A 22,636-nucleotide genomic window follows, 5' to 3' on the forward strand; every position below is an offset into this window, starting at 1 on the left:
ATGTGGACTCAAAAGGATCAGAGGAGCTCAGATTCTTAGCGGGCTCAGTCACGCCCAAAAAATCGACAGTCTGAAAACCCGCTTCCAAGGCGGCTTCCTCATGACTTGCGGCCTCGGTCGGTAGCAGGCTCTCCCGCCTTGGCGATATTTAGCTGCCATAGGTCAATGACCATTGAGTGTGAGACATTCTGTCTCACGGGTACAGGATAGAGCTCACCTCTCGTCCTCCAACTCGATTCTTCAGAATTTCTCCACCTCCCGGCCGAGCCGCTGCTCTTCTGCAAACAGGGTGCACTCTATAGGCAGAAAGAGTGATGACCCCCGTTCCTCTTCAGGAACAAGGTCACGGTTTTTACCCCAAATTCTTGCGGTACCTATAACAACGGGCCGTTCCATCCCGTTCTGGATCTAAAAATGCTCAGCAAGCTCGTGGACACCAGGCGGTTCCGGATGGAATCACTCCGCCTCAAGGTCCCAAGGATATTTCCTAGCATCATTAGGCATCAAGGATGCTTATCCACACGTGCCGATTGATCCAGAGCACTAGCGTGTCTACGCTTCGTTATAGGAGACGAACACCTTCTGTTCGTAGCTCTACCTTCCGGCTAGCGACAGTCCCACTGGTCTTCGCCAAGGTCAGGGCAGCAGTAGTCACAGTCCTGCACTCTCAGAGTCACTCTGTGATCCCGTATTTAGACGATCTACTTGTCAAGGCACTCTCTTAGGAAACATGCCAACACTGCCCGAACGTTGCGCTGGAGACTCTCTAAAGTTTTGGGTGGATCATCAACTTTTCAAAGTCAGATCCGACCCCGACCCTATCGATAACATATCTAGGCATAGAGTTTCTTACTCTCTCAGCGATAGTGAAGCTTCCGCTAGACAAACAGCATTCACTACGGGCTGCAAGCTCTTCTTTAAGAGCCAGTCGCACACATTGAGACGCCTCATGCACTTCCTACGTAAGATGGTAGCAATGGTGGCAGTTCCTTTCGCGCAGTTTTACTGCGTCCACTACAATGGGACATTCTCCGCCAATGGGACGAGGAGTCGACGTCCCTCAACAGAGTCGTCGTTCTTTCTCAGGCGGCCAAGGAATCTCTACGGTGGTGGCTTCTTCCCACCTCTTGGTTAAAAAAGAAGGTCCTTCCTATCCCCATCCTGGGCGATAGTTACGGCAGACGCGAGTCTATCAGGGTGGGGAGCAGTTTCTCTCCACTACAGCGCTCAGGGTACGTGGACTCAGCAAGAGTCCACCCTTCAGATCAATGTTCTTGAACACAGAGCAGTGTATCTTGCCCTACAAACCTTCCAACAGCGGCTGGAAAGCAAGCATATCCGACTTCAGTCGGACAGCTCCACAGCGGTGGCATACATCAACCACCAAGGAAGAACGCGCAACCGGCAAGCCTTCCAGGAAGTCCGGCAGGTTCTGATGTGGGTGGAAGACACGGCATCCACCATATCCACAATTCACATCCCAAGTGTGGAAACTAGGAAGCTGACTTCCTAAGTCGCTGAGGTGTGGCCGAAAGAGGATGGTCTCCTCACCCGGACGGGTTTCAGGAGATCTGGCGCCGCTGACAGAGGCCGGACGTCGATCTAATGGCGTCACGGCACAACAACAATGTGCCAGCTTCATGGCACGGTTTCACAATCATCGAGCTCTGGCGGCAAACGCCTTAGTTCAGCATTGGTCGCAGTTCCAGCTACCTTAGGTGCCACCTCTGGCATTGTTGCCCAGAGTACTGCGCTAGATCAAGACCGACTGCAGCCGCGCCATCCTCGTCGCTACAGATTGGCCGAGGATGTTGTGGTACTCGGTTCTGTGGTGCCTCACGGTAGGCTAACCGGGGGCACTACCAGACCAATCAGACTGGCTGTCTCAAGGGCCATTCTTCCATTTGAACAGGACGTGGAAGATATTCTTATCTCGGTGCTCGGCCCTGGCCGGTTGCATCGTCTATGTTTCCTTCCTTCCTGCAATCTAGGTAGGAAAATGGGTTGTCGCTCAGTTCCCTTTAGGGACAAGTCTCAGCGCTATCTGTATTTTTCAGAAACGACGACTTCCTCAGGTACGCACGTTCCTACGGGGAGCTTGTCTTCTCAGCACTCCGTACAAGCGGCCGTTAGAGCCCTGAGATCTGAACAAGGTTCTAATTGCTCTCCAGATGCCGCCTTTCGAGCCTTTGAAAGATGTCTCCCTTCCCGCTTTCACGGGAAGTGGCCTTCTAGTAACGGTCTCGTCTCTTAGGACAGTGTCCGAGCTAGCAACGCTCTCATACAAACTCCCTTCCTGGTCCTTCACCAGGACAGGGTAGTTCTGCGTCCGGTTCCGGAATTTCTCCCTAAGGTGGTATCCCACTTTCATATCAATCAGGATATCACTTCACCTTCTTTGTGTCCTCGTCCAGTCCACCAATTTCAGAAAGATTTGCATCTGTTGGTTCTGGTGAGAGCACTCAGGTTCTACTTCCCGCATGGCGCTCCTGCGCCACCCGGATGCACTCTTTGTCCTTGTCGCTGGTCGGCGTAAACAGTCGCAAGCTTCCAAATCCACCCTTGCTCGGGGGATCGAGGAACCAATTCTTGAAACCTACAGTTCTACTGGGCTTCTGGTTCTCTCAAGGCCGAAGGCCCATTCTATCAGAGCCGTGGGTGCATCCTGGACATTACGGCACCAGGCTACGGCTCACCAGGTGTGTCAGGCACCTACCTGATTGGGTCTGCATACTTTTACCAAGCATTTTCAGGTGCATACCTACGCTTCGGCAGACGCCAGCCTAGGTAGATAAGTCCTTCAGGCGGCAATTGCCCACCTGTAGGAAAGGGCTGTTTGACGGCCCTATCACGAGGTATTCTTTTACCCACCCAGGGACTGCTTTTGGACGTCCCAATTGTCTGGGTCTCCCAATTAGGAGCGAAAAAGAAGAAGGGAATTTTGTTTACTTACCGTAAATTCCTTTTCTTCTAGCTCCAATTGGGAGACCCAGCACCCGCCCTGTTTTCTCTGGGTTTTTCTGTTTTTTCGGGTACACATGTTGTTCATGTGGTATGGTTCAGTTCTCCGATGTTTCCTCGGATTAAATTGGTCTTTAAACCAGTTATTGGCTTTCCTCCTTCTTGCTTTGGCACTAAAACTGGTGAGCCAGTGATCCCACTGGGGGTGTATAGCCAGAAGGGGAGGGGCCTTACACTTTTAAGTGTAATACTTTGTGTGGCCTCCAGAGGCAATAGCTATACACCCAATTGTCTGGGTCTCCCAATTGGAGCTAGAAGAAAAGGAATTTACGGTAAGTAAACAAAATTCCCTTCTTTCTCCACCACAGGGCCCAGGGTACGTGGACTCAGCAAGAGTCCTCACTCCAGATCAATGTCCTGGAAATCAGAGCAGTGTATCTTGCCCTGGAGGCTTTCCAGCAGTGGCTGGAAGGCAAGCAGATCCGAATTCAATCGGACAACTCCACAGCGGTGGCTTACATCAACCACCAAGGCGGGACACGCAGTCGGCAAGCCTTCCAGGAAGTCCGACGGATTTTGATGTGGGTGGAAGCCACGGCCTCCACCATCTCCGCAGTTCACATTCCAGGCGTGGAAAACTGGGAAGCAGATTATCTCAGTCGCCAGGGCATGGACGCAGGGGAATGGTCCCTTCACCCGGACGTGTTTCAGGAGATCTGTTGCTGCTGGGGGGTGCCGGACGTCGACCTCATGGCGTCCCGGCACAACAACAAGGTACCAGCGTTCATGGCACGGTCTCAAGATCCCAGAGCTCTGGCGGCAGACGCCTTAGTTCAGGATTGGTCGCAGTTTCAGCTCCCTTATGTGTTTCCTCCGCTGGCACTGTTGCCCAGAGTGTTACGCAAGATCAGGGCCGACTGCCGCCGCGTCATCCTCGTCGCTCCAGACTGGCCGAGGCGGTCGTGGTACCCGGATCTGTGGCATCTCACGGTCGGCCAACCGTGGGCACTACCAGACCGACCAGACTTGTTATCTCAAGGGCCGTTTTTCCATCTGGTTTCTACGGCCCTCAACCTGACTGGGTGGCCATTGAGTCCTGGATCCTAGCGTCTTCAGGGTTATCTCAAGACGTCATTGCCACTATGTGACAAGCTAGGAAACCAACGTCCGCCAAGATCTACCACAGGACGTGGAAAATTTTCCTGTCATGGTGCTCTGCTCAGGGTATTTCTCCCTGGCCTTTTGCTTTGCCCACTTTTCTGTCCTTCCTTCAATCTGGACTGGAAAAGGGTTTGTCGCTCAGCTCCCTTAAGGGACAAGTCTCGGCGCTCTCTGTGTTTTTTCCAGAAGCGCCTAGCCAGACTTCCACAGGTACGCACGTTCCTGCAGGGGGTTTGTCACATCGTCCCTCCTTACAAGCGGCCGTTAGAACCCTGGGATCTGAACAGGGTGCTGACGGTTCTTCAGAAACCACCATTCATCATCAATGACGGATATTTCTCTCTCACGCCTTTCGCAGAAAGTGGTTTTTCTAGTAGCGGTCACTTCACTTCGGAGAGTGTCTGAGCTAGCAGCGCTGTCATGCAAAGCCCTTTTCCTGGTGTTTCGCCAGGACAAGGTGGTTCTGCGTCCGGTTCCGGAATTTCTCCCTAAGGTGGTATCCCCCTTTTCATCTCAATCAGGATATCTCCTTACCTTCTTTTTGTCCTCATCCAGTTCACCAATGTGAAAAGGATTTGCACTTGTTAGATCTGGTGAGAGCACTCAGACTCTACATTTCTCGTACGGCGCCCCTGCGCCGCTCGGATGCACTCTTGGTCACAGGCTTCCAAATCAACCCTGGCGCGGTGGATCAAGGAGCCAATTATCGAAGCTTACCGTTCGGCTGGGCTTCCGGTTCCCTCAGGGCTGAAGGCCCATTCTACCAGAGCCGTGGGCGCGTCCTGGGCTTTGAGGCACCAGGCTACGGCTCAGCAGGTGTGTCAGGCGGCTACCTGGTCGAGCCTGCACACTTTCATGAAGCACTATCAGGTGCATACCTATGCTTCGGCGGATGCCAGCCTAGGTAGACGAGTCCTTCAGGCGGCGGTTGCCCACCTGTAGGAAAAGGCCGTTTTACGGCTCTTTTACGAGGTATTATTTTACCCACCCAGGGACTGCTTTTGGACGTCCCAATTGTCTGGGTCTCCCAATAGAGCGACAAAGAAGAAGGGAATTTTGTTTACTTACCGTAAATTCCTTTTCTTTTTCGCTCCTAATTGGGAGACCCAGACAGTGGGGTGTATAGCTACTGCCCTCTGGAGGCCGCACAAAGAACTACACTTAAAAGTGTAAGGCCCCTCCCCTTCTGGCTATACACCCTCCCGTAGGAGTACAGATTCCTCAGTTTTAGCTTTGTGCGCAAGGAGGTCAGACACGCACGCATAGCTCCATTGTTTTTAGTCAGCAGCAGCTGCTGACTATGTCGGATGGAAGAAAAGAGGGCCCATTAACAGGGCTCCCAGCATGCTCCCTTCTCACCCCACTGTATGTCGGAGGTGTTTGTAAGGTTGAGGTACCCATTGCGGGTACGGCGGCAGGAGCCCACATGCTGATTCCTTCCCCATCCCTTTTTACAGGGCTCTGGGTGAAGTGGGATTTACTGGTCTCCAGGCACTGAGACCGGGCTCCATCTACAGCCCCTGGAGAAGATGCTGGATGGAGCGGAGTACATCAGGGACATGGCCCTGCTTCCTCAAGGTACTCTGTGTCCCCGTGCATTTGGCGCTCACACCGCAGCATGCTGGGTGTTGTAGTGCGCCGGGGGACATCAGCGCTACGGCGCTTGTGCCATGGCCTCATTCAGCTTAGCTGAAGCAGGCACACTTCCAGGAATCGGTCGCGCCGGCCGCTGGGACTGCGGCGCGGCTGGCACTTGTGGTGCGCCGGGGACTTCAGCGCGGCCCGCGCTTTTACGGCGGCCGCGCTGATAACTCGAGTCCCCGGCTTTTGCGGCCTGCTTCCGTTCGTTCCCGCCCCCGGACCTGCCAGTCAGGAGAGGGGCGGGACGCTGGCCACGTCTAGCAATCGGTCATGCCGGCCGCTGGGACTGCGGCGCGGCTGGCACTTGTGGTGCGCCGGGGACTTCAGCGCGGCCCGCGCTTTTACGGCGGCCGCGCTGATAACTCGAGTCCCCGGCTTTTGCGGCCTGCTTCCGTTCGTTCCCGCCCCCAGACCTGCCAGTCAGGAGAGGGGCGGGACGCTGGCCAGTGCATCAGCGCTGAGGGCTGGAGTCGTTTTTACATACTCCAGCCCTCACAATCGGCACAGAGGGGACACTGTTTCCCGCACTTTTGTTTGGGAACTCCCACGGACCGCCCCTCTCCACAGACGCCGGCAGCCATTCCTGCTGACACGCTGAGCTGCAGAGGGGAGCCGGGGAGACCCAGACAAGGAATTCTGCAGCCTCTTACCCGCTATTCAGCGGGCGGTAAGCAGCCCTCAGGGCTCACCCCTCTTGTGCCAGTAGTATTATTAGTATTTTGTTCCTGCAAATACTTTGTACTGCATAGCGCTGGTCGCCCTTTGGCTATAGACTCTCTCACATTCAGAGAGCCAGCAGCATGTCGTCCGTAAAACGCAAGGGTACCAAGGCACAGACATTATATGCTTCCTGCACCGCATGTGGGACTTTTCTACCGGCAGGCTCCACGGACCCCCATTGTGTGCAGTGCTCGGCCCCGGCGGCGCTTGCACAGTCGGGACCTCTGCTGGACGTTACCCAGGGTGTACCACCTGTGAATGCTGTCCAGGTGACAGGAACTGAGTTTGCAGCTTTTGCTGACAGAATGTCTCTCACTATGTCACAAATTCTTGACACATTGCGAGCTAGGCCTGTACTTCAGGCCACGGACACTGTGCAATCATTGCCCCCTGGTCCCCCTCAGCTCCAAGCTCCGGGACGGGCATATACACCTCAGGGTGAAGACTCTGACTCGGACGATGGCCCCGGGCAGCCTAAGCGGGCTCGCTATGACGGGCCTTCACATTCATCTCAATGGTCAGGATCCCAGCGAGATGAATCTATGGGTGATGAGGCGGACGTAACTGATCAGGATTCTGATCCTGGGACCGCTCTCAATCTAGATACACCAGATGGTGACGCCATAGTTAATGATCTTATATTTAACATCAATAAGATGTTAAATATTTCCCCACCAGCTCCTCTTGTGGAGGAGTCAGCTTCGCAGCACGAGAGAATCCACTTCAGATACCCTAAGCGTACTTTAAGCACTTTTCTGGACCACGCTGACTTTAGAGACGCAATCCAGAAACCCCACGCTTATCCTGAAAGGCGTTTTCCTAAACGGCTTAAAGATACACGCTATCCTTTTCCCCCTGACGTGGTCAAGGGTTGGACCCAGTGTCCAAAAGTGGATCCTCCAATTTCCAGGCTTGCAGCTAGATCCTTGGTTGCAGTTGAAGATGGAGCGGCACTTAAAGATGCCACTGACAGGCAGATGGAGCTCTGGCTGAAATCCATCTATGAAGCGATTGGAGCGTCATTAGCGCCTTCTTTTGCAGCCGTATGGGCACTCCAAGCTATCTCAGCCGGGCTTGCGCGAGTTGACTCCGTCACACGTGCATTTGCCCCGCAGGTAGCACCATTGACCTCGCAAATGGCGGCATTCGCGTCGTACGCGATTAATGCTGTTCTTGACGCTACAAGCCGCACGGCAGTGGCGTCAGCCAACTCCGTTGTTTTGCGTAGGGCCCTGTGGTTGAGACATTGGAAAGCAGATTCTCATTCCAAGAAGTGCTTAACCAATTTGCCTTTTTCTCGTGACCGATTGTTTGGAGAGCGTTTGGATGAAATCATCAAACACTCCAAGGGTAAGGACTCATCCTTACCGCAACACAGACAAAACAGACCCCAACAGAGGAAGGGTCAGTCTGGTTATCGGTCCTTTCGAGGACCGGGCAGGTCCCAATTCGCCTCGTCAAAAAAGACTCAAAAAGACCAGAGACGCTCAGATTCTTGGAGGTCTCAGTCACGCCCAAAAAGGGCAGCCGGAGGAACCGTTGCCAAGACGGCGTCCTCCTGACTTGCGGTCTCCGATTCCCACACCCGCGGTCGGTGGGAGGCTTTCCCACTTTGGCGACATCTGGCTGTCACACGTCAAAGACCGTTGGGTGAGGGATATTCTGTCTCACGGGTACAGGATAGAGTTCAGTTCTCGTCCGCCAACTCGTTTCTTCAGAACTTCTCCCCCACCAGACCGAGCCGATGCTCTGTTGCAGGCGGTGGCCGCTCTAAAAGCGGAAGGAGTGGTGACCTCCGTCCCTCTTCAGGAACAAGGTCACGGTTTTTACTCCAATCTGTTTGTGGTCCCAAAAAAGGACGGATCGTATCGGCCCGTCCTGGATCTAAAGTTGCTCAACAGACACGTAAAAGTCAGGAGGTTCCGGATGGAATCCCTACGCTCCGTCATAGCCTCAATGTCTCAAGGAGATTTTCTAGCATCAATAGATATCAAAGATGCGTATCTCCACGTGCCGATCGCACCAGAGCATCAGCGTTTCCTACGCTTCGTCATACACGACGACCACCTGCAGTTCGTAGCGTTACCTTTCGGTCTGGCAACAGCCCCCCGGGTCTTCACCAAGGTCATGGCAGCAGTAGTAGCTGTTCTGCACTCGCAGGGTCACTCGGTCATCCCGTATCTAGACGACCTGCTTATAAAGGCACCCTCTCAAGAGGCATGCCAACACAGTCTGAAGGTGGCACTAGACACTCTCCAGAGTTTCGGGTGGATTATCAACTTTCCAAAGTCTCATCTAACCCCGACCCAATCTCTGACTTATCTTGGCATGGAGTTTCATACTCTCTCAGCGATAGTGAAGCTTCCACTGGACAAGCAGTGCTCGCTACGGACTGGAGTGCAATCTCTCCTTCAGAGCCAGTCGCACTCACTGAGACGCCTCATGCATTTCCTAGGAAAGATGGTAGCAGCAATGGAGGCAGTCCCGTTCGCGCAGTTTCATCTGCGCCCTCTACAATGGGACATTCTACGCCAATGGGACGGGAAATCGACGTCCCTCGACAGGACTGTCTCCCTCTCTCAGACTGCCAAGGACTCTCTGCGTTGGTGGCTTCTCCCCACCTCATTGTCACAGGGAAAGTCGTTCCTTCCCCCGTCCTGGGCAGTGGTCACGACGGATGCGAGCCTATCAGGGTGGGGAGCGGTGTATCTCCACCACAGGGCTCAGGGGATGTGGACTCTGGAAGAGTCCACCCTGCAGATCAATGTTCTGGAAATCAGAGCAATCTATCTTGCCCTGCGAGCCTTCCAACAATGGCTGGAAGGCAAGCAGATTCGGATTCAGTCGGACAATTCCACGGCGGTGGCGTACATCAACCACCAAGGGGGAACACGCAGTCGCCAAGCTTTTCAAGAAGTCCAACGGATTTTGACGTGGGTGGAAAGCAGAGCGTCCACCATATCCGCAGTTCACATCCCAGGCGTGGAAAACTGGGAAGCAGACTTTCTCAGTCGCCAGGGCATGGACGCAGGAGAATGGTCCCTTCACCCGGACGTGTTTCAGCAGATCTGTTGCCGCTGGGGGACGCCGGACGTCGATCTGATGGCGTCACGACACAACAACAAGGTCCCAGTTTTCATGGCACGGTCTCACGATCACCGAGCACTGGCGGCAGACGCCTTGGTTCAGGATTGGTCGCAATTCCGACTCCCCTATGTGTTCCCACCTCTAGCATTGTTACCCAGAGTTCTCCGGAAAATCAGGTCCGACTGCCATCGAGCCATACTCGTCGCTCCAGATTGGCCAAGAAGGTCGTGGTACCCGGATCTGTGGCATCTCACGGTAGGCCAACCGTGGACACTACCAGACCGTCCAGATTTGCTGTCTCAAGGGCCGTTTTTCCATCTGAATTCTGCGGCCCTGAACCTGACTGTGTGGCCATTGAGTCCTGGATCCTAGCGGCCTCAGGTTTATCTCATGAAGTTGTTGCCACAATGAGACAGGCTAGAAAACCATCCTCAGCTAAGATCTATCACAGAACGTGGAAGATATTCTTAGCGTGGTGCGTGGCTCAAGGGTTTTCTCCCTGGCCATTTGCATTGCCAATTTTTCTTTCCTTCCTGCAGTCTGGGTTGGAAAAAGGTTTGTCGCTTAGCTCTCTTAAGGGTCAAGTCTCCGCGCTATCCGTATTCTTTCAGAAGCGCTTGGCACAGCTTTCTAAAGTACGCACGTTTCTCCAAGGAGTTTGTCATATCGTTCCTCCTTACAGACGGCCATTGGAACCCTGGGATCTGAACAAGGTTCTCATTGCTCTCCAGAAGCCGCCTTTCGAGCCTTTGAAAGAGGTTCCCCTTTCTCGTCTTTCACAAAAGGTAGTTTTTCTTGTGGCGGTCACGTCTCTTCGAAGAGTGTCCGAGCTAGCGGCGTTATCTTGCAAATCTCCCTTCCTGGTGTTTCACCAAGACAAGGTAGTACTGCGTCCAATTCCAGAGTTTTCTCCCAAGGTGGTTTCTTCCTTTCATCTCAATCAGGATATCACTTTACCATCTTTGTGTCCGCATCCAGTTCACCAATTTGAAAAGGGTTTACATCTGTTGGACCTGGTGAGAGCACTCAGGATTTACATTTCTCGCACGGCGGCTCTACGCCGTTCTGATGCGCTCTTTGTCCTAGTCGCTGGTCAGCATAAGGGATCGCAAGCTTCCAAATCCACCCTGGCGCGGTGGATCAAGGAACCAATTCTTCACACATACCGTTCTGCTGGGCTTCCGATTCCATCTGGACTGAAGGCCCATTCTACCAGAGCCGTGGGTGCGTCCTGGGCATTGCGGCATCAGGCTACGGCTCAGCAAGTGTGCCAGGCGGCTACCTGGTCGAGTCTGCACACGTTTACCAAACACTATCAAGTGCATACCTACGCTTCGGCAGATGCCAGCCTAGGTAGACAGGTCCTTCAGGCGGCGGTGGCCCACCTGTAGGAAGAGGCTGTCTGACAGCCCGTTCATGTGGTATCTTTTTACCCACCCAGGGACTGCTTTTGGACGTCCCACTGTCTGGGTCTCCCAATTAGGAGCGAAAAAGAAGAAGGGAATTTTGTTTACTTACCGTAAATTCCTTTTCTTCTAGCTCCAATTGGGAGACCCAGCACCCGCCCTATTTGTTCTTAGGGTTTCGTTTTTCGGGTGCACATGTTGTTCATGTTGTTTCTTAAGTTCTCCGATCATGTTATCGGATTGAATTTGTTTTTGAAACTGTTATTGGCTTTCCTCCTTCTTGCTTTGGTACTAAAACTGAGGAATCTGTACTCCTACGGGAGGGTGTATAGCCAGAAGGGGAGGGGCCTTACACTTTTAAGTGTAGTTCTTTGTGCGGCCTCCAGAGGGCAGTAGCTATACACCCCACTGTCTGGGTCTCCCAATTGGAGCTAGAAGAAAAGGAATTTACGGTAAGTAAACAAAATTCCCTTCTTCTTCTAGCTCTAATTGGGAGACCCAGCACCCGCCCCTGTTTTTTTGTGTACACATGTTGTTCATGTTGAATGGTTTCAGTTCTCCGATACTCCTTCGGATTGAAGTTACTTTAAACCAGTTTATAATTCTTTTTCCTCCTTCTTGCTTTTGCACTAAAACTGAGGAGCCCGTGGGAGCACGGGAGTGTATAGGCAGAAGGGGAGGGGCTTAACACTTTTGAGTGTAATACTTTGTGCGGCCTCCGGAGGCATAGCCTATACACCCAATTGTCTGGGTCTCCCAATTAGAGCTAGAAGAAAAGGAATTTACGGTAAGTAAACAAAATTCCCTTCGTCTGCGTGTGTGTGTGTCTGCGTGTGTGTGTGTCTGCGTGTGTGTGTGTCTGCGTGTGTGTGTCTGCGTGTGTGTGTCTGCGTGTGTGTGTCTGCGCGTGTGTGTCTGCGCGTGTGTGTCTGCGCGTGTGTCTGCGCGTGTGTCTGCGCGTGTGTGTCTGCGCGTGTGTGTCTGCGCGTGTGTGTCTGCGCGTGTGTGTCTGCGCGTGTGTGTCTGCGCGTGTGTGTCTGCGCGTGTGTGTCTGCGCGTGTGTGTCTGCGCGTTTGTGTATGCGCGTGTGTGTATGCGCGTGTGTGTATGTGCGCGCGTGTATGTGCGCGCGTATATAATGGATGTTAGGCAGAAGGATTGGATCAGCATCTCTTAGATGTAGCAGGTGTAACCCCCATGGAGCCAGCACAGGCCACCACTCCATTTGGATATGAAGCAATAACACCCCAATTTTTCTGTGATCTTGTTGATCTGATCACTGCAGCATATCACAGGTGTATGAAGAAGGGGGCGTCTTTGTATCCTGTCCTTGTGGGGGGCATCGGAGCAGCCTGTGCTGGATCCCAAGGGAACAGTTTATTTTATTTTATAACCCGTCCGCTCACTTTTTTTCTTTGTCATGCAGCCCAAGAAGAGCATTGGGGGAGTTGGTAAAAATAGGTCCAAATACGTAACCTATGTCCTCTGCTGGGGACATCCTTCCCCCTCCTGTCAGATGAAGAGATCCTGCAAAAGTCAATAGTGACTTTGCAGGACTGTGACCACGTATACATAGATTTGTGCACGGTAGCACCTTACCATCAGGGTCACTGCTAGGGGACGAGGGGGTCCTGATCTACTCAACTCCTTGTCATAACCCTTGCGTTATATATTTGAAAGGTTATTCCCTTCAATGGTTAAAAACACAAGCAACGTTTCAATTCACCGTTTATTAACATTTCTTTGTCGCTCCATTGGGAGACCCAGACAATTGGGTGTATAGCTTCTGCCTCCGGAGGCCACACAAAGTATTACACTTTAAAAAGTGTAACCCCTCCCCTCTGCCTATACACCCCCCGTGCATCACGGGCTCCTCAGTTTTATGCTTTGTGTTGAAGGAGGCACACATTCACTCATGCTCCCATTTTAGTCAGCAGCAGCTGCTGATTGTATCGGATGGAAGAAAAGAGGGCCTCTAACAGGGCCCCCGGCATCCTCCCTTCTCACCCCACTAAGTCGGCGGTGCTGTTAAGGTTGAGGTACCCATTGCGGGTACACAGGCCGGAGCCACATGCCGTTTTCCTTCCCCATCCCTTAGGGGCTCTGGGAGAAGTGGGATCCTATCCGGTCATCCAGGCACTGGGACCGGGCTCCCTCCGTAGCCCCTGTGGGATTCTGACGGACAGGAGACTGAGTATCATCAGGGACAGGGCCCTGCATCTACAGGTACTCTGTGTCCCCTTGGGGACGGTGCATGGAGCACCTTGGCCTCAGACGCTGCAGCGACTGCGGTGTTGGTATGAGACCGGGACTACCGCGCCGACCGCGCCTGCTTGCCGGCCGCGGTTTTAACTTTAGTCCCCGGATTTTGCGGCCTAGTGCATTAAACTCCCGCCCCCGGGCCTGCCAGTCAGGGGTAAGGGTGGGACGGTCGGTCTGACGCCGACAGTGAGGGCTGGAGCACACGTAGCTGTCCTCCGCCCCCCTCACTAATCACTCTGGGGCCAGATTCCCGCACTTTTGTAGTTACGCCCACGGCTCCCTCCTCCCCTGTGAACGCCGACAGCCATGTTTTAAGCACATTCTGCCGGTGGAGGACTTCTGGCTGCATCTCTGGGAGACCCGAGGCAGGGAATCTGGGGGCCACACACCGCTTGAGCGGTCACCCGGTGCTGGGCCCCATAGAGTGCCGAACTGTATATATATATATATATATATATATATTATATTTGTATACATTTTCTCGGTTCAGCTGTACTGTTAGCTTGTGGCTATATATCCCTCAGTGATCACTCTCCTGGGAGACAACAGCATGTCGTTCACAAGGAGCAAGGGTGCCAAGACACAGGGTTATTTTGCAACCTGTACCTCTTGTGCGGCTATGCTACCTGCAGGTTCCACCTACCCTCACTGTGTGCAATGCTCGGCCCCTGTGGCACTCGCTCAGCCGGAGCCTGGGGCACTGGTGGGACCCTCGGCCCAGGTAGAACCGCCGGTTTCCCCTGTCCAGGTGGCAGGGACAGAGTTTGCAGTTTTAGCTGAGAAACTCTGAGTCACTGTCACAATCCATGGCTCAGTCTATGGACAAATGGTCTGCTAAAATACTAGAAGCCTTGCAGTCCAGACCGGCCCTTACACAGGCCCCGGGCACTGCGGGATCGCCCCCAGGCCCCTCTCGGTCTGCGACGAAGCGTGCGCCTGTTGTGGCCTCTAGTTATTACGTGGAGGACTCCGGCACGGACCGCAGTCCCAGACCGGCTAAGCGGGCTCGATTAGAATCTTCCCCGACTTCATCACGCTGTTCGGGGTCTCAGCTTGAGGACTCTCTAGAGGATGAGGCGGAGGTCGCAGCCCAGGACTCTGACCCTGACGTTGCTCTCAATCTTGATACACCTGAAGGGGACGCCATAGTAAATGACCTTATAGCGTCCATCAACCAGGTGCTAGATCTTTCTCCTCCAACTCCACCTATAGAGGAGTCCGGCCGCACAGCAGGAGAAGCACCAGTTTAGGTTTCCCAAACGTACTCTGAGTGCTTTCTTCGATCACTCGAACTTCAGAGATGCTGTCCAGAAGCACAGGGCTTTCCCGGACAAGCGCTTTACTAAACGCCTTAATGACACACGTTACCCCTTCCCCTCTGACGTAGTTAAGGGTTGGGCTCAATGTCCCAAGGTGGATCCTCCAGTCTCTAGACTGGCGGCTAGATCCGTAGTGGCAGTGGCTGACGGTTCAACGCTCAAGGATGCCACGGACAGGCAGATAGAGCTCCTAATGAAATCCATCTATGAAGCCATAGGCGCGTCCTTTGCCCCAGCCTTTGCAGCAGTGTGGGCACTCCAGGCTATCTCAGCTTGTCTGTCTGAGATTAATGCGGTCACCTGTACCACGGCTCCGCAAGTAGCGTCTTTGACTTCTCAGGCGTCGGCATTTTCATCCTACGCCATGAATGCTGTCCTGGACTCGGCTAGCCGTACAGCGGTAGCATCCGCCAATTCGGTGGCAGTCCGCAGGGCCATGTGGCTACGCGAATGGAAGGCAGACTCTGCTTCCAAGAAGTTCTTGACCGGTTTGCCTTTTTCTGGCGACCGATTGTTTGGCGAACAATTGGATGAAATTATTAAGCAATCCAAGGGAAAGGACTCGTCCTTACCCCAGCCCAAACCAAAGAGACCTCAGCAACGAAAAATTCAAGCGAGGTTTCGGTCCTTTCGGCCCTCAGTCAGATCCCAATCCTCCTCGTCCAACAGGCCACAGAAGAGCCAGAGAAACTCTTCTGCATGGCGGTCTAAGTCACGTCCTCCAAAGACCGCCGGAGGCACCGTCTCCAAGGCGGCCTCATGACTTTCGGCCTCCCCAAACCGCATCCTCGGTCGGTGGCAGGCTCTCCCGCTTTTGCGACGCCTGGTGGCCACATGTCCAAGACCGATGGGTGAGGGACATTCTGTCTCACGGTTACAGGATAGAGTTCAGCTCTCGTCCTCCGACTCGTTTTTTCAGAACATCTCCGCCCCCACGAGCGAACCGTGGCACTTTTTCAGGCGGTGGACACTCTGGAGACAGAAGGAGTTGTGATCCCCGTTCCCCTTCAGGAACGGGGTCGCGGTTTTTACTCCAACCTGTTCGTGGTACCAAAAAAGGACGGTTCATTCCGTCCCGTTTTGGACCTCAAATTGCTCAACAGACATGTGAGAAACAGGCGGTTTCGCATGGAATCCCTCCGCTCTGTCATCGCTTCGATGTCCCAAGGGGACTTCCTAGCATCAATCGACATCAGGGATGCCTATCTCCATGTGCCGATCGCTCCAGAGCATCAACGCTTCCTGCGTTTCGCCATCGGGGACGAACACCTTCAGTTTGTGGCACTGCCTTTCGGCCTGGCGACAGCCCCACGGGTCTTTACCAAGGTCATGGCATCCGTTGTGGCAATCTCTCCTTCGGGCCCAGTCACACCCCTTGAGGCGCCTCATGCACTTCCTGGGGAAGATGGTGGCAGCAATGGAGGCAGTTCCCTTTGCGCAGTTTCATCTGCGTCCACTCCAATGGGACATTCTCCGCAAATGGGACAAGAGGTCGACGTCCTTAGACAGGAACGTCTCTCTTTCTCTGGCAGCCAAGACCTCTCTTCAGTGGTGGCTTCTTCCCACTTCCCTGTCGAAGGGAAAATCTTTCCTGCCCCCATCCTGGGCTGTGGTCACGACGGACGCGAGTCTGTCAGGGTGGGGAGCGGTTTTTCTCCACCACAAGGCTCAGGGAACCTGGACTCCGACGGAGTCCTCCCTTCAGATCAATGTTCTGGAGATAAGGGCAGTGTATCTAGCCCTAAAAGCGTTCCATCGGTGGCTGGAGGGCAGGCAGATCCGCATACAGTCGGACAACGCCACGGCGGTCGCGTACATCAACCACCAGGGCGGCACTCGCAGTCGTCAAGCCTTCCAAGAGGTTCGGCGGATTCTGCTGTGGGCGGAGGCCACAGCCTCCACCATCTCCGCGGTTCACATCCCGGGCGTAGAAAACTGGGAAGCAGACTTTCTCAGTCGCCAGGGCATGGACGCAGGGGAATGGTCTCTTCACCCGGACGTGTTTCAAGAGATCTGTTGCCGCTGGGGAACGCCGGACATCGATCTCATGGCGTCTCGGCACAACAACAAAGTCCCGGCATTCATGGCACGGTCTCAGGATCACAGAGCTCTGGCGGCGGACGCCTTAGTTCAGGATTGGTCGCAGTTTCGACTGCCTTATGTATTCCCTCCTCTGGCAATGCTGCCCAGAGTGTTGCGCAAGATCAGGTCCGACTGCCGCCGCGCCATCCTCGTCGCTCCAGACTGGCCGAGGAGGTCGTGGTACCCGGACCTGTGGCACCTCACGGTGGGTCAACCGTGGGCGCTCCCAGACCGACCAGACTTGCTGTCTCAAGGGCCATTTTTCCATCTGAATTCTGCGGCCCTCAACCTGACTGTGTGGCCATTGAGTCCTGGCTCCTATCGTCCTCGGGGTTATCTCAAGAGGTCATTGCCACTATGAGACAGGCCAGGAAACCAACGTCAGCCAAGATCTATCACAGGGCTTGGAGGATCTTCTTAGCCTGGTGCTCTGATAAGGGGTTTACCCCCTGGCCGTTTGCCTTACCCACTTTTCTTTCCTTCCTTCAATCCGGAATGGCCAAGGGTTTGTCTCTCGGCTCTCTCAAGGGACAAGTATCGGCGCTTTCCGTGTTTTTTCAAAAGCGTCTAGCCAGGCTTCCGCAGGTCCGCACGTTCCTGCAGGGAGTTTGCCACATAGTCCCACCTTACAAGCGGCCGCTGGAACCCTGGGATCTTAACAAGGTTCTACGGGCTCTTCAGAAACCACCTTTTGAGCCGCTGCGGGATGTCTCTCTATCACGTCTTTCTCAGAAGGTGGCCTTTCTAGTGGCAGTTACGTCACTCCGAAGAGTGTCAGAGCTTGCAGCGCTGTCATGCAAAGCCCCCTTCCTGGTATTTCACCAGGATAAGGTGGTTCTGCGTCCGGTCCCGGACTTTCTCCCCAAGGTGGTGTCCCCTTTTCATCTCAATCAGGATATCTCCTTACCTTCATTTTGCCCTCATCCGATTCACCAATGTGAAAAGGATTTGCACTTGTTAGATCTAGTGAGAGCACTCCGGATCTACGTGTCTCGCACGGCGCCACTGCGCCGTTCTGATGCACTCTTTGTCCTTGTCGCTGGCCAGCGTAAGGGTTCCCAGGCTTCCAAGTCAACCTTGGCTCGGTGGATCAAGGAACCGATTCTTGAAGCCTACCGTTCTTCTGGGCTTCCGATTCCTTCAGGGCTGAAAGCCCATTCTACCAGAGCCGTGGGTGCGTCCTGGGCATTGCGGCACCGGGCGACGGCTCAGCAGGTGTGTCAGGCAGCTACCTGGTCGAGTCTGCACACTTTCACGAAACACTATCAGGTGCATACCTATGCTTCGGCGGATGCCAGTCTAGGTAGGCAGGTCCTTCAGGCGGCGGTTGCCCACCTGTAAGAGGAGGGCCGTTGTCGGCTCTTTTTATCGGGGTATTCTTTTACCCACCCAGGGACTGCTTTTGGACGTCCCAATTGTCTGGGTCTCCCAATGGAGCGACAAAGAAGAAGGGAATTTTGTTTACTTACCGTAAATTCCTTTTCTTCTAGCTCCTATTGGGAGACCCAGCACCCGCCCCTGTTCCCTTCGGGCTGTTTGTTCTTTTGTGTACACATGTTGTTCATGTTGAATTGTTCTTTTGGTTCATGGTTTTCAGTTCTCCGAACATCCTTCGGATTGAATTTACCTTAGACCAATTTATAAGTTTCCTCCTTCCTGCTTTTGCACCAAAACTGAGGAGCCCGTGATGCACGGGGGGGTGTATAGGCAGAGGGGAGGGGTTACACTTTTTAAAGTGTAATACTTTGTGTGGCCTCCGGAGGCAGAAGCTATACACCCAATTGTCTGGGTCTCCCAATAGGAGCTAGAAGAAAAGGAATTTACGGTAAGTAAACAAAATTCCCTTCTTTCCCCCGTTCTCAGCCAGCTTTGCATCTTTATTTTGTATTAACTGCTTGTTTCCATACATCAGCATTGTTGTGAGCGCACACATTTCAGGCCAGAGGCGCAACAATCTCAGAAGTTTACTCCAGAAAATGAGACTAAACCTATGGTCCATTTTGTATCAAGATTAATTTATATTGAATTCAGCTTTCTGTTTTGTCCTCCACTTTCAGAAAATGGGACGTGAGCAATTATTTAAGAACACCTTCCAAGGAATCTACTCTGACCAAAAGATCTGCAAGGATTGTCCGCACCGGTGAGTGCTGGGAATACACGCTGCAAATTGTAAATCCATCAACCTGCATTGTACGGCAAAGTGTCCTTCAATCCGGCCTCATCATGTGCTGATTATATGTGTTCTAGATATGAGCGAGAAGAAGCATTTATGGCTCTGAATTTAGGGGTAACCTCCTGCCAGAGCCTTGAAATTTCCCTAGATCAGTTTGTGAGAGGAGAGGTGCTCGAGGGGAGCAATGCGTATTACTGTGAGAAGTGCAAAGAAAAGGTGAGTGCCAGATGATGAAGAAATGCATTGCTTTGTAATTAATGCAATGTAATCTCTACTAATATTTCCCAGAGCTTTGCTGCTGGTGCAGTTACAGTGTACATACATTACATTACTAGTCCTACATTATACTCCAGAGCTGCACTCACTATTCTGCTGGTGCAGTCACTATGTACATACATTACATTACTGATCCTGTACTGATCCTGACTTACCTCCTGTATTATCCTCCAGAGCTGCACTTACTATTCTGCTGGTGCAGTCACTGTGTACATACATTACATTACTGATCCTGTACTGATCCTGAGTTACCTCCTGTATTATACTCCAGAGCTGCACTCACTATTCTGCTGGTGCAGTCACTGTGTACATACATTACATTACTGATCCTGTACTGATCCTGAGTTACCTCCTGTATTATCCTCCAGAGCTGCACTCTCTATTCTGCTGGTGCAGTCACTATGTACATACATTACATTACTGATCCTGTACTGATCCTGAGTTACCTACTGTATTATCCTCCAGAGCTGCACTCACTATTCTGCTGGTGCAGTCACTGTGTACATACATTATATTACTGATCCTGAGTTATATCCTGTATTATAGTCCAGAGCTGCATTCACTATTCTGCTGGTGCAGTCACTGTGTACATACATTATATTACTGATCCTGAGTTATATCCTGTATTATACTCCAGAGCTGCACTCACTATTCTGCTGATGCAGTCACTGTGTACATCCATTACATTACTTATCCTGTACTGATCCTGAGTTACATCCTGTATTATACTCCAGAGCTGCACTCACTATTCTGCTGCTGCAGTCACTGTGTACATACAATATATTACAGATCCTGAGTTACCTCCTGTATTATACTCCAGAGCTGCACTCACTATTCTGCTGGTGCAGTCATTGTGTACATACATTACATTACTTATCCTGTACTGATTCTAAGTTACATCCTGTATTATTCTCCAGAGCTGCACTCATGATTCTGCTTATGTAGTCACTGTGTACATACATTACTATATGATCTCAAGCTATTATTCAAATTGAACAATTTGTGCAGTTTTCACCATATTGCTGTCCTTGGTTCAATTTTATTTTTTTTTTTCCAGAGGACAACCGTGAAGAGAACGTGCATCAAGTCTTTGCCCAGTGTCCTCGTCATTCATCTGATGAGGTTCGGATTTGACTGGGAGAGTGGACGCTCCATTAAGTATGATGAACAGATCAAGGTTAGATGCAGTGCGGGCACCATGAGTGTCCCGGATGCAGTTGGAGCATTCGGCGCTGACTGTTCTCCTTTCTTTCTTTCCTTCTTGCTTTCTTCCTTTCTTTCTTGCTTACTTTCCTTTTTCTAGTTCCCTTGGTTGCTAAACATGGAGCCGTACACAGTTTCCGGGATGGCCCGTCAGGATTCCTCCTCAGAGGTGGGCGACAACGGGAGACATTCAGACCCCAGCGGAGGCTCTCCACGAAAGAAAGTGGCCCCCACGGAAAACTACGAGCTGGTCGGAGTGATTGTGCACAGCGGTCAGGCTCACGCCGGGCACTATTACTCCTTCATTAAAGATCGCAGGTAAATGTATACAGGGCTCATATGAAAACCCGGGAATTACTGCGGCATCAGCACCTCATCACTTCTTATATCTCGGCGCAGGTGCTGCGGAAAAAGCAAATGGTACAAGTTCAATGACACCGTGGTGGAGGAGTTCGACCTGAATGATGAGACCATAGAGTATGAATGCTTCGGGGGGGAGTACAGACCCAAAGTTTACGATCAGTGTAAGTTACTGGTCCCATAATGTCCACGGTGTGTTGGCATACCGGGCATGCGGTTAATGGCATTCTTTTTTTCTCTTCAGCCAACCCTTACCCGGATGTGCGCCGGCGCTACTGGAACGCCTACATGCTTTTCTACCAACGCGTTTCAGACCAGAACTCACCAGTTTTACCAAAGAAGAGCCGAGTCAGCGTGGTTCGCCAAGAGGCCGAGGATCTGACGCTGTGAGTAGTTACCCTCCGCAGAAAGGTTTTATCAAAGGGTGATTTCTGCTGCAATGGGGCAAAACACACACAACTCGTAGAGTGCAGAATTTCGTGTCCATGTTTGAGCCAAAGCCGGACGTAGATCGAGCAAAAAGGGGTATACATTCTTCCCCTGCACATCTAATCCTGGCTTTGGATCATCACAATCTCTGTGTGTGATTCCAGGCGAAGGAAAGGCTCACGTGATCTTATCGGAAGCCATTCCCTGCCGGATCTGAACTAATCGCGTCATAGGACAACGTGATACAATCCGTTCAGGTCTCGTAATATAGACGAGAACATACGGCTGCGATATGGTCACGTGATCCTTCCCTATAGGATTTGCCGGGTGTTTCTTTTGGATGAAATATTATGTGACGGCTGTCCGGCTTTCTAGGTCTGCACCATCATCTCCTGATGTTTCACCCCAGTCCTCGCCTCGGCCGCACCGAAGCAATGACCGCCTCTCTATATTAACCAAGCTGGTGAGAAAGGGGGAGAAAAAAGGTCTGTTTGTGGAGAAGATGCCCCTTCGGATATACCAGGTATGGCAGCTTTCTTGTTCTTTGCAAGGTGTGTTACCGTTTCTAGATGCAGAAACCCAAATCTAAGGCTGTGTGCGCACGTTGCGTAAACACATGCACTCTGCGTCCCCAGCAAAATCTATGAGAGTTTTGCAAAATCCATGCGCATGTTGCGTTTTAGAACGCAGCGTTTTGGATGCTGACATTTTTTGCGAAATCGCTGCGTTCTAAAAAGCAACATGTCACTTTTGTGCGTTTTGGATGCTTTTCCCTCTCTGTCTATGGCAGAGCAAGCCTCCAGAGCGCATGAATTCTGCATTCACAATGCATCTAAAATGCTGCTTTCTTTGTCGCTCCATTGGGAGACCCAGACAATTGGGTGTATAGCTTCTGCCTCCGGAGGCCACACAAAGTATTACACTTAAAAGTGTAAAGCCCCTCCCCTTCTGCCTATACACCCCCCGTGCCTCACGGGCTCCTCAGTTTTTATGCTTTGTGCGAAGGAGGCTGACATCCACGCATAGCTCCACATCTTAGTCAGCAGCAGCTGCTGACTATGTCGGATGGAAGAAAAGAGGGCCCATATAGGGCCCCCAGCATGCTCCCTTCTCACCCCACTCTGGTCGGCGGTGCTGTTAAGGATGAGGTACCCATTGCGGGTACATAGGCAGGAGCCACATGCTGTTTTCCTTCCCCATCCCTTAATGGGCTCTGGGTGAAGTGGGATCCTAATCGGTCTCCAGGCACTGAGGCCGTGCTCCCTCCGCAGCCCCTGGGGAATCTGCTGGACAGGAGCCGAGTATCGTCAGGGACAAGGCCCTGCTACTGTGAGGTACTCTGTATCCCCGTGGGGACCGCGCATGGAGCGCTGGTGCCATATACACTGCAGCACTGCTGGGTGTGTTAGTGCGCCGGGGACAACCGCGCAGGCCGCGCTGTGAGGTACTGTGTCCCCGTGGGGACCGCGCATGGAGCGCTGGTACCATATACACTGCAGCACTGCTGGGTGTGTTAGTGCGCCGGGGACTACCGCGCCGGCCGCGCTTATATGCCG

At 52.6% G+C, this 22,636-nt stretch overlaps 1 protein-coding gene across 3 annotated transcripts in view; it reads left to right on the top strand.

The window, feature by feature from the left end:
* Positions 1-22,636, top strand: part of USP24 (ubiquitin specific peptidase 24) — a 229,752-nt gene that overhangs the window by 144,102 nt on the left and 63,014 nt on the right. For all 3 annotated transcript variants that reach the window (XM_075320429.1, XM_075320432.1, XM_075320431.1), the window contains exons 45-51: positions 18,697-18,779; positions 18,887-19,028; positions 20,146-20,265; positions 20,392-20,609; positions 20,691-20,815; positions 20,896-21,037; positions 21,456-21,603. In XM_075320429.1, the coding sequence (XP_075176544.1) occupies positions 18,697-18,779; positions 18,887-19,028; positions 20,146-20,265; positions 20,392-20,609; positions 20,691-20,815; positions 20,896-21,037; positions 21,456-21,603 (978 nt within the window). The remainder of the gene's footprint in view (positions 1-18,696; positions 18,780-18,886; positions 19,029-20,145; positions 20,266-20,391; positions 20,610-20,690; positions 20,816-20,895; positions 21,038-21,455; positions 21,604-22,636) is intronic.

Source organism: Anomaloglossus baeobatrachus, chromosome 8, assembly GCF_048569485.1.
Source record: "Anomaloglossus baeobatrachus isolate aAnoBae1 chromosome 8, aAnoBae1.hap1, whole genome shotgun sequence".
NCBI classification, from domain to species: Eukaryota; Metazoa; Chordata; class Amphibia; order Anura; family Aromobatidae; genus Anomaloglossus; species Anomaloglossus baeobatrachus.